This window comes from Talpa europaea (genome assembly GCF_964194135.1).
Source record: "Talpa europaea genome assembly, chromosome: 11".
Taxonomy (NCBI): Eukaryota; Metazoa; Chordata; class Mammalia; order Eulipotyphla; family Talpidae; genus Talpa; species Talpa europaea.
The window spans coordinates 54813780-54830839 of NC_140078.1; the positions used below are offsets into that span (position 1 = coordinate 54813780).

At 36.2% G+C, this 17060-nt stretch overlaps 1 protein-coding gene across 1 annotated transcript in view; it reads left to right on the plus strand.

Annotated features, from left to right (window-relative positions):
• Positions 1-320: 320 nt before the first annotated feature.
• TMF1 (TATA element modulatory factor 1) overlaps positions 321-17060 on the plus strand; it is a gene marked incomplete at both ends in the record, with an annotated part of 28748 nt that continues 12008 nt past the window's right edge. The window contains 8 exons of the mRNA XM_084248255.1: positions 321-462; positions 3686-4887; positions 6821-6924; positions 7423-7549; positions 8571-8676; positions 15034-15176; positions 15414-15580; positions 15842-15998. Of these exons, the coding sequence (XP_084104381.1) occupies positions 321-462; positions 3686-4887; positions 6821-6924; positions 7423-7549; positions 8571-8676; positions 15034-15176; positions 15414-15580; positions 15842-15998 (2148 nt within the window). The remainder of the gene's footprint in view (positions 463-3685; positions 4888-6820; positions 6925-7422; positions 7550-8570; positions 8677-15033; positions 15177-15413; positions 15581-15841; positions 15999-17060) is intronic.

Here is a 17060-nt window from a genome sequence, read left to right on the forward strand (position 1 = left end):
TGGGCTCCCGGATGTGACGTCAGCGTTCCTTTTGCCTGTTCCGTCTGTGGACGGAACTCGACTCGGATCTGGTGGTTGTGTACGTGGAAGAAGCCAGCGCATGCGTAGTCTGAGCTCTTCGTCTCAGCTGTGGGAGAAGGGCTGAGGGTACCTCCCGAGCTCGGGGGAGACTGTCGGGGTCATGGTCACCCGCTGACAGCGCCCTCCGAGTGGAGAAGGAGGCGGGCCGCTCCGTTGCACCATCCCTGGACCTGAGGCCAGTCGACCCGGCCCTCGGCCTTCCGCCTGGTGCTCCGGCCACTGCCGGCTGCGGGAGGGAGATGAGCTGGTTCAACGCCTCCCAGCTTTCCAGCTTCGCCAAGCAGGCCCTCTCCCAGGCCCAGAAGTCCATCGACAGGGTCCTGGACATCCAAGAGGAGGAGCCCAGCGCCTGGGCCGAGACCATTCCATTCGGAGAGACGGGTAAGCGAGGCAGGAGCCGGGTCCCTGGACTCCCCCAGGCGTCTCGTCCGAGGCAAAAGCAGGTGAAGGGGTGGAGAGAGGGCGCCTTCCTCGCCGAGAGAATTCTGAGGAAGTCATTTGTCCCCAGCCCGTCCTCAGATGTTGATTTTGTCTCTGAGTTGGTCTTCGCTGTTTTCCTGAAGGGAAATCCAGTCCCGGGTTCCCCCTGGCCTCCGGCGCTCGGCGCGGGTTCTGCGGGCCTTGGGCGACCCGGGCTCGCGGGGTCTCGCCCCCGGGCCCGCCCTCCGCTCGGCACCTGCGCAGCCTTCCCCGGCCGGACACTGTTGGAGCCAAGATCTGAACGAAGTAAATTAACAGGGACAGGAAGAACTAGCGCTAACATTTAGGGCATTTCATGCTTGGTCCACGTAATGTGCTTTTTAAGGCAGCCTCGTCTTCAGAACAGCTCCTGAGTTAGGTTCCTTATTGTCCATATTTTACAGAAGAGGAGGACGAAGTTTATAGCAAGGCGAAGAAACTTCTTGTAGAGCACTCTGAAGGGGGGGCGGGGCAAAATCTGCTGGAGAGAATACCGTGGAAACTGGCACAAAATTATTGGGTTGCATCACATTTCCTAATAGCTACATCTCTCTTCGTCAGATTCCTTGAGCTTAATCTTTCAGGGAGCTTCAGTTGCTCTTTGACTGTAGGGGGCAATTTAGCGTTTTTTGGTGTGTGGGGTAGAGATTTGTGGATTTTGTAGTGTGGACCTCTGTGAAAAAGGATGTTATTCTTGAGCACAACTTTCTAGTTTCTGTTTTTAATTTCGCCTTGAAAAGGTAGGACCGAAATTTAAGGTATCTCATTTTCACATATTGTGGCCTAAGTATGTATGTCATGATCCTATTACTTTTTTCACACTACCTGGCATTTAAATTACTCAAGTTTAGAGGAGACAAAAATTTAAGTTTTAAACTTCAGGATGCTTGTTTTAGGAAACCTGGGACGTGGCTTGTGTTATAATTAACTAGGATTTTAGTGAAATGCCGCAAATGTTTATTGATTTGATCCACCTGTGTTTTACTTACCATCACTCAAAGATAACAAGTCTTCAGAGTACAGTAAATTGAGTCTCAGATAACCTTTGAATTTATAGAAAACATTTTCCAAGAGGCAGATGTGACTTGTCATTCATCAGGATTACTTAATAAATTCAACTAATCAGACCTAATCTTTCCTGTTCATTTGCATCTTTTTAGTTTGGCCATCTCCTTTTTTTATATGCTAAACAAATGGATATAAAACTGTCCCCAAAACTAAAGTTTCCTGCATGCCTCAAAAGTAATATTAAAGGATAGACTCATTTAGAGCTTGATATTATTTAGAAACTTATTAGTTACTTGTACTCACCTCACCAACCTAATACAGTAGGATTTGTGATAATTCTGCTCTGCTGTTACAGCACAACTCCAATATGAAATGGGTTGCCTGACTGTGGGTCCTCACCCATGTGCTTAAAAGGGATTTATAATGAGACCCAACTGCAGGCACACACAAAAAGGTTAATAAGGGGTTATTTACAAAAGAAGGGGAAATGAAGAAATTAATAACTTAGGAGAAAGAGAGGGAGATAAATTGGTGAATATGTCCTACCAGTTCCGCTGAGCTGGAATCCCAATAGCACGCTGAGAACAGGCGAAAAGCCTAGAGCCAACCCCCAGGCCCACAGGTCTTGTCATATGCCAAACTTGACTGCTTAACTTCACCCTCAGGTCCTAGCAATCCCTCCTTCAGCTATGATAATATTATGAGATTTGTAGTTCTTGGTGTCTTGCATCTCTGGTCTGGCATGAGGGTGGGGTCCATAAAACCTGTGTTTGTGGAGCTCCTTCAGGGCTTCCTTTCTCCCCAACAATTCCCCCGTTTCACTTCTTGTCACCATTTCTATGGTGATGAAGGTCAAATGTGTGGACATCCTTTCCCCCCAACACTGTCATTTTTGAATTTAGAAAAGGAAGTAATTTTTTTTAAATGTTTTAAAATTTTAGTAAATAAGCCAGTTTTTATCATTGGGATTTTTAGTAGTTCATATTTCTATGACTGTTATAATCACATTTTTTAAGCAGGAAGATAATTGTTTTTTTCTAAGTGTTTCTAAAAAACCCTAGAATTGGACCTCTCCTGGTGGCACAGGCAGTTGAGCACAGTGCTATGAAGCTGTCTGCAGCCTGCAGAGCACTGGTTCGATTCCTGCCCGCTGGCGAGGGTCCCACATGGCGCAGCAGACCTCTCCTGTCTCGCCTGCTGCTCCCCTCAGCAGTGCATTTCGTTAGCTGCCTGTTCTGTTCCCCGCTCTGTCTCCGGTGAATCCTCTCACCCTCCTGCGCATCTGACCTGTACCACAGTTCTTGTATAAATAAAGAAAGAAGTTAACATTGTTTATTTAAAAAAAAAAAACAAAACACCACCACCCTAGAATAAGCTGCCATCTCTGGTAAAAAAAAGCAATGATTCTTTAAAAATGCACATTTTGGAAATTCATAATGATCTTGTACTAATTGCTGACATAATTTGGAATTTTGAGAAATAACAAAACTTTCCATTGAGTGGTTTGGAGAATGGAACTTGGGGAATGAGATTGTCATAAAGTGAATGAGAATGAATTTGTCTGTAGAAGTTACTCTTCCTATCAGTTTGATTTGATCTTTGGAAAATGACATTCAGTTTTTGAGTGTGGCCCTCTGTGTATATCATAGCTATGTTTTATTATTAATATTGCAAGAATAAAAGTAATACAGAACTCAGTGAATGGAAGGTAGGGTCAATTTGCCATGACTGCTTATGACTTTGAGGATACTACCTGTTATTGGGAGATGCATCATATAATACCTTGGACTTAGCATGATTTCTATAATATATACTCTTGTTTTCTTAATTTGTAATATCGTATATACCATTGCTTTCATACTTGCTTCTGGTCGGAGAGACCAGAAGAATAGACCCAGTCTATTCTTTTTCTTTGCTCCTAGTTCATCTCAGGAAGATCCACCTGTTTTTCTCTTTAAGGGCTAAATTACTCTGATAACTAATTATGTAGCTTAATGTACACATAATAGATTTTTACTGTATATGTTTTTCTTCTAAAAAAATTATATTGACTTATGTTTGAAGTATTGATGTAATATATGTTATTTTTCATATATATATTTATTTATTTTTATTTATTTTTATTTTTTTGTCAAAGGAATAAGTGCCCCTGTCAGTGGAGGATGGGACACTTCAACATGGGGATTAAAATCAAACAGTGAACCCCAGAGTCAACCAGTAGTTTCTCCTAAAGCAATTACAAAGCCAGTTCAGAGAACTGTGGTAGATGAATCTGAAAATTTCTTCAGTGCCTTTCTCTCCCCAACGGATGCCCAGACCATTCAGAAGAGTCCAGTGGTATCAAAACCACCAGCCAAATCACAACGGCCAGAAGAAGAAGTAAATAGCACCTTACCGGACTCCTTGCACACTGAGCAGTCAAGAACAACTGAAACAACAGAGTCAAAAGTCAAAGACTCTTCATGTGTGCCTGGAGAAACTCTGGGAGTAGAGACTCTGTCACCTAAGACTGAAAGCAACGGTGAAAAAATTGTTAATAAAGAATCTGATCTGAAGGTGTCAGCTGTAAGTTTGAAAGTATCTGAAAGTGTGACTGATGTGAAAACCACCAGAGAACATGTATCTAATATGTCTGCTCAGTCTCTCACAGTAGAAACAAAGGACATGGCTTTGGAACCCAAGGAACAAAAACATGAAGACAGACAGAGCAACACACCCTCTCCTCCAGTTAGTACCTTCTCATCAGGTACTTCTACCACCAGTGATATTGAGGTTTTAGATCATGAAAGTGTAATAAGTGAGAGCTCAGCAAGTTCGAGGCAAGAGACTACAGATTCAAAATCAAGTCTTCACTTGATGCAGACATCTTTTCAACTTCTCTCAGCATCTGCTTGTCCTGAATATAATCGTTTAGATGATTTCCAAAAACTCACTGAGAGTTGCTGTTCATCAGATGCTTTTGAAAGAATAGACTCATTTAGTGTACAGTCATTAGATAGCCGAAGCGTAAGTGAAATCAATTCAGATGATGAATTGCCAGGCAAAGGATATGCTTCAGTACCTATTATAGTTAATCCTTCTACTCCAAAGACTAAAATCATTGAATCTGTTGAAGGAAAATCTGAAGAAGTAAATGAAACATTAATTATACCCACTGAGGAAACAGAAATGGAAGAAAGTGGTCGATGTGCAACTCCTGTTAACTGTGAGCAGCCTGATATCCTGGTTTCTTCTCCACCAATAAATGAAGGACATACTGTGTTAGACAAAGTGGTTGAGCAGCATGAAGCTGCTGAGAGTCAGCCTGCTGTACTTTCCGAGAAGGAAGATGTTTCCAAGGTAACTCTAGAAAATAAAAGAGGATTTTTGGACCTTTTTCAGAGATAAAATTATTTGTTTAATATTCAATGATGCATACTTATTTGTACTTACTTGTAAAAAGACAGGCTTTTTGCCTTTTAAATGTGGCATTAAGAATTTAAAGTTGAATTATTAGTACTTAATTACTTCAAATTTCTCCAAGGCAATTGTGGTAGAAAAGTTGATACTTCAGTAATAATCAAATGGCAACATTTTATGGTTTTGAGTCTTTGTCACTTTAAAATTCTCTTATGCCATGCTCATTAATTTGTCACTTTGCAAAGGACTCTCTTCTATGTTAACATATACAACAACTCCTTTGCAGATAGAGATGCTGAAACATGGTTTTCTTAAATATATTTTTTCTTGCATGTTCTCGTTATTGGCGCAAAATCTTAAGTGAAATTTTTAGTCTAATTATTGATGCTTTTCTATTTTTATTAGTTACTTCAGTTTTCTCTTATGTTATTTTTGACATTGCCTATTGGTAGCCATCTTACATGAGAAGAAAGGGAAATGTCTAAGGAATTGCTTGTGAATGAGAAATTACTTCTGCCTAAAACAAAAGGAAAGTGATATAAATTCTTTAAGTTACAGTTTTGTTTTTACCTGTCAATTTTAGATGCATAAATTGAGTTGAATCTGGCATCTTTAAAAACTTCTGTGAGATATAGGTTGTCTTGAAGAAATGTCCTATGAGTGCAATGATTGAATTATTTAATGTTTAAAAAAAGTGCCAGATTTTATTAGCTAGGTTTAATGTTATTCATTATCAATAAGTTGTCTTGCTATAGCCATAATAGCTGTTTGAATTCCTAAAATTCAATCCTATTATCAATAAGATTTTTTTAAACTATTTTCAGAAAGTAAATAATTTCTAAATTAATCTAGACCTAACTTAGGTAAGACTTTTTTTTTTTAGTACAAAGTCACCATTCCTTCCTTCATATATAACTATCACTGTTTTAGCAAAAACTAAGGAGTAGATATTCTGAACATTTATTTTTGTTTAATATTATACTGCTGTGCTCTGAAGATTTTTAAATTACATGCCCAATGGAGTTTCTAAAATTACTTTTATTTCTAAAATGTATTGTAGCATACTCATAAAAAGCACACCTTATGTGTTTGGATTAAGGAGTAGTATGGAAAAGAAGACTTGTAGATCTGCTACCCAGCTAAGATATAGAACACAGGGGCTTCGAAGCACCTCTGTGATCTTTTTTGATTATAGCTGTCTCTCCTCTTTTTTTGTGGAGAATGCACACGTACCTAGATCTTTGCTGTTACAGATTATTGTACATGTTACCCAGTACACTTTTGTGGGAGATTTCTCAAGTATGCTTAAAAGAACTTTGGGTAGTGCAGCGGTTGAGTGCTGGGCTGCTTAGCTGCCCGCAGCCTCTGCAGTGCCAGTTCTATCCCTGGCCTTCGGTGAGGGTCCCACATGGCGCGCAGACCTCTTCTGCCATGCCTGCTGCTCCCCTCAGCAGTGTACTTCATCAGTGTGCCTGTTCTGTTACCCGCTCTGGTGAACTTTCTCACCCTCCCTCACTTCTGACTGTACCCAGTGCTTGTATAAATAAATAAAATCTTTAAAAAAAAAAAGTGGAACTTTGTATGTCAAAGGATATGTAGATCTTCGACTGTACATGCCCTAATTCTTTTCCTAAGCAGTTTACTAAGTTATAATCCACTACTTTGTGATTGTGCTAATTTATACTCTCCTTCAGCTATGTGTGAGTTCTTGTTCTGTAGCTAGTGTGTTCCCAAGGTTGTTTTAAATTCTTATTATGAGATAATGTTCTTTCATTTATTATAATGATTAGATTCCTTTGCATTTCATCACTTGCATGTAAAAATGGACTTTAAAAAGTTATGTGTTTGACATTTGTATATTCTCCTTCTCCAGACTGTTGAATTTCTGAATGAGAAACTAGATAAAAGGGAGGCTCAGTTACTATCTCTTAGTAAAGAAAAAGCACTTCTAGAAGAAGCTTATGATAATCTGAAAGAGTAAGTATTTTATGAATATGAATAATTTTGCACCTTTTGTAGAGTCCATGTACTTTGTTTTTATTTAAGAATGTTTTTGAAATTAAAATTTTTATAATTTAACTTATTTATCATTATCGAAAATTGAATAATAGCATTTCAATTCTAACAGATCTCTTTTCTCAGATTTCTTTACCATGTTACTTTTGGAACTGAAGATAATTACTATGTAAAAAAAGGCTCCATAATAAACCCTTTTTTCTCTGTTGCCATTCATTCTTTTTAATATTAAGGATTTAAAATGTACTTTAAAAAAGTATAATATCACAGTTAAAAAAATATTGAGTACTGGTTTGCTTTAAAAAATAGGTGATTGGTAAAATATGATACAAAAAGATTCAAAACTGAAAAATACTTTTGCTTTTTTCTTATTTTTCCAAATCAAGTATTGGTGACATTTTCATTTTCCTTAGAATACACAAATAAGTATCCTCAGTCTCAATATTATTTTAAATTTAGTGAAATGTTCAGAGTGAAAGAAGAAAGCAGCAGCATTTCTTCCTTGAAAGATGAATTTACTCAAAGAATTGCAGAAGCAGAAAAGAAAGTTCAGCTAGCCTGCAAAGAAAGAGATGCTGCTAAAAAGGTAATAGAAGTTTAAAATAATGGTAATTAAGCTCGTTAGAGATTGTTGATGAATATATTAATATTAGTTTGGTATTGGATAGAAATGATATTAAAAGAAGACCATATAGTAGAGTAGCACTTGAATTGTAGATTTTCAATACCTTTTAAATTTTAGATTTTTGATACTGTAAAAAAGCACATTTTGATAATGTAAAAAATCAAAATACCTGCTTATAAAAAATATATATGTCTGTCTATATGTATGTATTGCAAGGTATTCAACAAGGTTATGGATGATTCAGAGCATGAGCATTGGGAATTCATAGACCTGAGTTCAAGTTATAACTTTACCACTCATTAGCTCTCTGACCTTCAAAGTTTACTGAGTCTTACATTTTCTTATTAGCATAGTTGAATAATACAAGTTTCTACCTCATAAGATTATTGTGAAGATTATGTGGTAATGCACAACCTACTTTTGAACTATATTCTGGGTTTAAATTATAAATGTTAGTTGTTTTTGGATATTGTTTCGTTCTGAGCATTGCTTAAAACCAAATTAAATTATAGAGCACTTTTCACATCATACTCTCTCTGGTTGTTTGAAAAGTCAAATTTCTATTGAGACTCTGTGTTATTAAAGTAGACTTTGTTTCACAACACATTGGGTTTTAGATGAGGAAAAGAATTCCAATGAAAAATGGAGAGCAGTACTGTTTGTAATGTTCCAAATATAATGTATTATTATTAACCTGTAGAATATATTGTAGAAATATTGAAGAAGGGTATTGAAAGTTAACTTATTCTCATATTTATAGTTTCATATTAAAACCTGTTTATATCTGATCATATTTTGTATATCATTTTCAAAGCTACTTACCTATTAATTAACCAAGGTAATAAACTCAGTTTAACTAAACAGACTTGGAAATTCTCATCAAGAATAAAATTATGGATGATTTCTTTGAATATGGAAAAAATTGTAAAACATGACTAGAATGAAATAATTCTTTATGGTATTCACAATTTCTTTTAATTAGGAAATCAAAAATATAAAAGAAGAACTTGCTACTAGACTAAATAGTAGTGAAACTGCCGACCTTTTGAAAGAGAAGGATGAGCAGATCCGAGGATTAATGGAAGAAGGTACATATTTAGTTGACTATGAAAATTATTATTATTATTTTTTAAAGATGCATTTATTTATGCATAAAAGAACTGGGGTGTAGGCTAGAGGTGTGGGGGAGGGGAGATTGCAAGGATTCACCAGAGACAGAGTGGAGAGCAAAACAGGCAGATCTACTGAAATACACTGCTCAGGGGAGCAGCAGGCGAGATAGGAGAGGTCTGCTGTGCCATATGTGGGTTAGCTTCCTGGCCAGGGATCGAACTTAGGCCTTGGTGGTGATAGTGCTGAGACACATCCCTAGGACACTGAGAAGACCCCATGACAATTATTATAAGAACAGGAAAAATACTTGCTACATGACTAACTTATTTACACAAAGCACATTTTCTTTGTCCATTCCATTGAGAGACACTTAGATATGTTACTGCATCCAGGTTATTATGAATGAATGTGAGAATGCACATATCTCTTAGAGATACTGATTTAATTTCCTTTGATTATGTAAAAGTGGGATTGCTAGATTATGTGGTAATTCTGTTTTTAATTTTGTGAGGACTCGCTCCATACTGTTTTCTGTGGTGGCTGCACCAATTTGTATCCCCACCAACAGCAGACAAGGATTCTCTTTTCTTCACATTCTTGCAAACACTTACCTTTTGTGTTTTTGACAGTAACCATCATAACAGGTGTGAAAAGATACTGTAGTTTTGATTTGTGTTTCTCTATAGATTAGCACTATTTTTTTTTTTAAAGAATAGGGATTTTTTAAAATATTTATTTTTATTATAAGAACTGGGGTATAGGCCAGAGGTGGGGGCTGGTAAGAGGATCCGCAAGTGACAGAGTAGGGAACAGAATAGGCAGATTTGCTGAAATACAGTGCTAAGGGGAGCAGCAGGCAAGACAGGAGTTTGTGGGGTTATGCACCCTGGCTGGGGATCAAACTCGGGCCTTCGCTAAGATAGCACTAAGACTTAACCCCTAGGCCACTAGGGAAATCCTGGATTTGCACTATTTAGCAACTTTTCCATAGACCATTTGGCCACTCATCTTTTTTTGAAAAATGTCTATTTACAACTTTTGTATATATTTTAGTTGGCTTATTTATTTTGATATTGATTTGTATGTGTTCCTTACATATTTTGGATATTAAGCCCTTATCATATGTATGGTTTGCAAATATTATCTTCCATTCAATTGGTTCTTCGCTCTGTTCATTATTTCCTTTGCTATGCAATAGTTTTGTTTTTTAAATTTTGGTTCAATCCCATTTGTCTCTTTTTTTTTTTTTTTTTTTTTTTGGTTCCTATTGTTTTGGGAACATATCCAAAAATCATTGATAAGCCAGTATCAAAAATCTCTTTCCCTATGTTTTCTTTTAGGAGTTTTACATTAAGTCTTTAATGTATTTTGAGTCCAATTTTTTTATTTGTGATAGGGTCCACCTTCATTTTTCTGTACATGGATAGCCAGTTTCCCCAATACCATTTATTTATTTATTTATTTATTTTATATTCCCCATACAATTGCAATCCCCTGATTTTGACCCCAACCCCTCTTTTCCCCGCCCCCCCCCCCAAGTGTGTCTCTGGTTTATAGTTGTTTGTTGATTTTGATTTTTTTCTTTCTTACAGTTATTCTTTTTCCTGGTCCCTTATTTAGATTTCCTAGATTCCTGTTATGAGTGAGACCATCCGGTATTATTCTTTCTGGCTTATTTTGCTGAGCATGATCCCTTCCAGCTCCATCCATGTTGCTGCAAATTGCATGTGTTTATCTTTTTTGGATGCTGAGTAATATTCCATTGTGTATAGGTACCACATCTTCTTGATCCAGTCATCTATTTTTGGGCATTTGGGTTGTTTCCAAAGCTTAGCTATTGTAAATAGTGCTGCTATAAACATAGGGGTGCAGGTGCTCTTTGGAGTTGATGTTTCTGTGTCCTTTGGGTAAATACCTAGGAGTGGAATTGTTGGATCATATGGAAGCTCTATCTTTAGTAGGTTGAGGAATCTCCACACAGCTTTCCATAGTGGTTGGACCAGTTTGCACTCCCACCAGCAGTGCAGGAGAGTTCCTTTCTCTCCACAACCTCGCCAACATTTGTTGTTGCTAGTATTTAATATCTGCCATTCTCACTAGTGTGAGATGGTATCTCATTGTAGTTTTGATTTGCATTTCCCTGATTGCAAGTGATGTTGAACATTTTTTCATATGCCTGTTGGCCATTTATATTTCCTCTTTGGAGAAGTTTCTTTTCAGCTCTTCTGCCCATTTTTTGACTAGATTATTTTCTTTGTTTTTGTTAAGTCTCGTCAGCTCTTTGTAGATTTTTGTGATCAGTCCTTTATCATTGGTGTTGTGTGCAAAAATGTTCTCCCAGTCGGTGGGGTTTCTCTTTGTTTTGGTTATTGTCTCTTTTGCTGTGCAGAAGCTCTTTAATTTCATATAGTCCCAGCTGTTTATCTTTGCCTTCACTATCACTGCTTTGGGTGATGTGTCTGTAAAGATGTCTTTGAGATGCATGTCATGTAGTGTTTCGCCTATGTCTCCTTCTATATATTTTATGGTTTCAGGTCTTATGTCTAGTTCTTTAATCCATTTTGAGTTGGTTTTTGTGCATGGTGTGAGGTAGTAATCAAGCTTCATTCTTTTGCATGTAGCGACCCAGTTTTCCCAGCACCATTTATTGAACAAACTTTCTTTGCTCCAGTGCATATTCTTTGCTCCTTTGTCAAAGATTAGTTGACCATAGATCTGTGGGTTTATTTCTGGGTTTTCTATTTGGTTCCATTGGTCCATGTGTCTGTTCTGGTTCCAATACCATGCAGTTTTGATGATTATGGCTTTGTAGTATAGCTTGAAATCTGGGAGAATGATGCCTCCATTCCCATTTTTTTTTCAAGAGGGTTTTGGTTATTCGGGGTTTTTGGTGGCTCCATATGAATTTTATCAATATTTTTTTCTATTTCTTTGAAGAATGACATTGAAATTTTAATTGGAATAGCATTGAATCTGTAAATTGCTTTTGGTAGGATGGCCATTTTGATAATGTTAATTCTTCCGATCCATGAGCAGGGATGTCTTTCCATTTCTTTGTGTCTACTTCTATTTCTTTTAACAGTGTTTTCTAGTTTTCTTTGTATAGGTCCTTTACCTCTTTTGTTAGATTTATTCCCAAGTATTTGATTTTTTTTTTTGTTTCAATAATAAAAGGAATGGTTTTCTTGATTTCTTCTTCTTCAGATTTATTGTTTGTGTATAGGAAGGCTACTGATTTTTGTGTGTTGATTTTGTATCCTGCCACTTTACTAAACTGATTAATTAGTTGAATCAGTTTTTCTGTGGAGTTTTTGGGGTTCTGTGTGTATAGTATCATATCATCAGCAAATAGTGATAGTTCTACTTCTTTCTTGCCTTTTTGGATTCCTTGTATGTCTTTCTCTTGTCTTATTGCTCTGGCTAGGACTTCCAGCATTATGTTGAAAAGCAGTGGTGAGAGTGGACATCCTTGTCTTGTTCCAGATCTTAATGGAAATGCTTTCAGCTTTTCACCATTGAGAATGATATTGGCTGTGGGTTTGTCATAGATGGCCTTTATGATGTTGAGGTATGTTCCTTGTATCCCAAGAATTTCAAGGGCTTTTATCATGAATGGGTGTTGCACTCTGTCGAAAGCTTTCTCAGCATCTATTGATATTATCATATGGTTTTTATATTTCTTTTTGTTCATGTGTTGGATTACATTGATTTTTGGATGTTGAACCATCCTTGTGTCCCTGGAATAAATCCTACTTGGTTGTGGTGAATTATCTTATGGATGCATTGTTGGATTCTGTTGGCAAGGATTTTATTGACGATTTTTGCATCAGTGTTCATTCGGGAGATTGGTTGTAATTTTCTTTTTTTGTGCTGTCTTTGTTGGGTTTTGGTATCAGTGTAATGTTGGCTTCGTAGAATGTATTTGGTAGTATTCCTTCTTTTTCAATTTTTTGAAAGAGTTTGTGTAGGATGGGCACTAATTCACTGCTGAATGTTTGGTAGAATTCATTTGTGAAGCCATCTGGGCCTGGGCTTTTGTTTTTGGGGAATGCTTTGATTACTGCTTCAATTTCGCTGCTTGCAATTGGTCTGTTGTTCTATTTCTTCTTTATCCCGCTTTGGATGATTATATCATTCTAGGAATTTGCCCATCTCTTCTAGGTTCTTAAATTTGTTTGCCAATAGGTGTTCATAGTAATCTCTTATTATTCTTTTGATTTCTACTGAGTCTGTTGTGATTTCTCCTCTTTCAATTATAATCCTATTTATACGTGTTTTCTCCCATTTTTTTCTTTGTGAGCCTTGCTAGAGGTTTGTCTATTTTGTTTATTTTTTTCAAAGAACCAACTTCTGGTTTCATTGATCTTTTGGATTATTTTTTTAATTTCTAATTCATTTATTTCTGCTTTGATTTTTATTTCCTTTCTTCTACTGGCTTTAGGGTTTTTTTGTTGTTCTTTTTCTAGTTCTTTGAGATGTGAGGTTAGGTTGTTTCTTTGAGTTCTTTCTTATTTGTTGATGTGAGCCTGTATTGCTATGTATTTTCCTCTTATTACTGCTTTTGCTGCATCCCATACATTCTGAAAGTGGTGTCCTCCTTGTCATTCAACTCAAAGTATTTTTTAATTTCTTCTTTGATCTCCTCAGTAGTCTAGTGGTCTTCCAGTAGTGTGGATTTCAATCTCCATGAAGTGGGAAGGTTCCTTGTTTTCTTTTCATGATTTATTTCTAGCTTAATGCCTTTATGATCAGAGAGGATAGCTGGAATGATTTTGATTTTCATGTATCTGTTGATGTTTGTCTTGTGGCCCAGTATGTGATCGATTCTGGAGAATGATCCATGCACACTTGAGAAAAATGTGTACTCAGATTTTTTGGGTGCAGTGTCCTATAGATGTCTGTTAAGTCCATGAATTCTATGTCTTTATTTAGGGCTCTAGTGTCTTTGTTTATTTTTTGTCTCTCCCCAATACCATTTATTAATGATAATCAATCTTCCCTGTTGTATGTTCTTGTCATCTTTGTTTGATGTCATTTGATTGTAAATGTATGGATTTATTGCTAGGCTCTCTATCTTGTTTCATTGCTCTTTTTTTATGCCAATACCATGTTGTATAGATGACTGGAGTTTTGTAATATGACTTGAAGTTAGGAAATGGAAACCTTGAGCTTTGTTGTTTTTGCTCAAGATTGCCTTAGCTATTTGAGATCTTTTGTGGTTCTATATGAATGTTAGGATTTTTGTGGGGGGAAAAATGTGAAAAATGTCAGTGGAATTTTCGTAAGGATTGCATTGAATCTGTAATTCACTCCTAAATTCTTCAGTTTGTATCTCCGCAAGGCTAGTACATTTTCCTTTATAAGCACAACATCATAATCATACCTAAGAAAGTGAACATTGGGAGTCTCCCTGGTGACACAAGGGGTTAAGTCACAGCAGTATGAAGCTACCCACAGCTACTGAGTTTGATCCCCAGCCAGGGAGCTGACCCATGTGGCCCAGCAGACCTCTCCTGTCTTACCCACTGCTCCCCTCAACAGTGTATTTCAGTCAATCTGCCTGTTCTGTTCCCCACTTTGTTGGTGAATTTTCTCACTTCTGTACCTCTGGCCTGCACCCCAGTTCTTATATACATAAATAAATAAATCTTTAAAAAAAAAAAGAAAGTCAGCATTAATTCAGAAGTGTAATACAGCAGATATGTAATCATGTACCCTAGTGGGCTATAAAAATAAGTTGTTTATCTGGTCATTTATCCTGCCCAAAAAGCCAATGTAAGTGTGTACATTACATTTGGCCATTTTTGTCCTTTTAGTCTCCCACCAGTCCTAAGATAATTCTTTCTTTTATGTGACATTGAAGACTTTATAGATTACAGGCCATTGTCCTACAGGATACACCATGTTCAGGAACTTATTCATGATTAGATTTAGATCAAATTTCTAGTAAGAAAAATTATAGGTGGTATTGTGCGCCTGCCACAACACCAGATCAGTAATCACATGTCAAACTATGCCACAGTTGATGATGCCAAGACTAAATGGGTAAGGTGGTGGGTGCCAGATAGGTCAATTGTAAAAGCACATTTTGCCCAATGTAACTCGTAAATATTATGCAGGAGTGAATCTAAATATCCTTTTCCTCATCATCCTTCCACCTAGTAAGATTAGCATTCATTGGTCATCCTCATCCAAATCATTTGTAACATTGAGGGTCAACTACTGTGATTTTTAAAATATTCTGTTGTTTTATGTCACTGGTTAGATGAAACATTCTATTCAGATTTTTTGACAATCATTTTTTGAATTTGTACTTTTTTTGCTATTGTCAGGAGAAAAACTTTCAAAACAGCAGCTACAACATTCTAACGCCATTAAGAAATTAAGAGCTAAAGACAAAGAAAGTGAAAACACTATTGCAAAACTGCACAAAAAAGTAAAAGAGCAAGAAGAGGAGTTGCAGCATTTAAAACAGGTGAATAATGACAATTCCTCATATAAGTATAATGTTGCTTCCTGCATGAATAGTTAGCCATGGTCATTAAAACATTTGGAATGATTAAATGGGGTAAATTATGTAAGAAGAATTTTTCAATTTAATAGATGAATGTTAAGATTTTTATTCATTATTAGAACAGTTGAGATTCCCACCACAATTATTGCCCATAGTGTAGTTTATTGAAAAATACTTTTGTTTGTTTTTATAACATAGGTTCTTGATGGCAAAGAAGAGGTTGAGAAACAACACAGAGAAAATATTAAAAAACTAAATTCTCTGGTAGAACGCCAAGAGAAGGATCTTGGCCGACTTCAAGTAGACATGGATGAACTTGAAGAAAAGAACAGAAGTGTTCAAGCAGCTCTTGATAGTGCATACAAGTAAGGAAGAGAACAAATATGCAGCCAATTTAAAATCAATTATCAGAGCAGAATGTTGAAAAAATACTTATTCTGTTACTAGGTTACTAACTTTTATAAGCTTATATATGACTGGTCAAAGCAAGTTCGACAGAGAGAGTCCTAGTCATAGTGTCCTCTCATTCTGTAGATCTCGTGGAAGTCTATATGGAAACTTTATTAACTTGGACATGTAATTAAGTATTTTATTTTAAATAAAAGTTGTCAATCCAATTTTTTAAGAGAACTTACTGATCTCCACAAAGCCAATGCTGCAAAGGATAGTGAAGTCCAGGAAGCTGCTCTAAGTCGTGAAATGAAAGCTAAAGAAGAACTCTCTGCAGCATTAGAGAAGGCCCAAGAAGAAGCCCGTCAGCAGCAAGAAACATTAGCAATTCAGGTACGCTATGGGTGATGAATTAAATCCATCTTTGAAATCTTTGTGTTTCTGCAAATAAAAGAATCCATAAGCTAGTTGAATCAAACCTAATGTAGTACATGTGTTTTATTTCCTTTATAAGGAAATAAATTTAATCATTTTTTAAACTGTTCTTAAAATCATGCTTATATGATATTAGAATTGCTTAATTTTTTGTGAATTTCAGGCATATTTGAGACTATTATGAAAGCTAAGAACATTTTTCCAAAGAAATGCACATATACAGATAAATACTAAATACTGCAAATAATTTCAGAAGAATCCATTGAACTCCTAAGCTTATTTGTAACCTTTGTGGGAGTGTGTACAGCCTTCACATGAAGGAGGAAAACCAAAATTTGTCATACTTTGCTTTATTAAATCATCAGTTGATGAATATTTGGATAACTGTTACTTTTTTGTTATTATGAATAATGTGCTATAAACATTCATTAAGAAGTTTTTGTGTGAACATGTATTTTAAATTCTCTTAAATATATGCCTTTGAGTCATGTGGCAACCCTATATTTAATTTTTGAGGACACGTCCAACTGTTTTACAGCTCGACTATTTCACATTCCCATCAACAATCTATGAGAGTTTTAATTTCTTTGCGTTCTTGCCAATATTTATTTTTGCTGATTTGTTTTATTATAGCACTTTTAGTATCTGATTGTATTGTTAACTTATGTTTCCTTTATAGCAAGTGATTTTTTTTGGCAATTTATCATCTTTTGAAAAATTTATACAAATCCTTTCTCCATATTTTTAAATTGGGTTATCTTTTTATTGTTGATTTATAGGCATTCTTTATATATTGTGAATACTAGACTTTTATCAGACATAAAATTTGCAAATACTTTCTCTTATTCTGTAGACTGCCTTTCACGTAATTGACAGTGTTTTGATGTTTAAAAGTTCTTTTAATTTTGATGAAGCATAACTTCCCTTTTTTTTCTTTAGTTGGTCATGCTTTGGGTGTCATATTTAAGAAACCATTGCCTAATTCAAGGTCACACAGATTTTTGCCTGTTTCCTTCACAT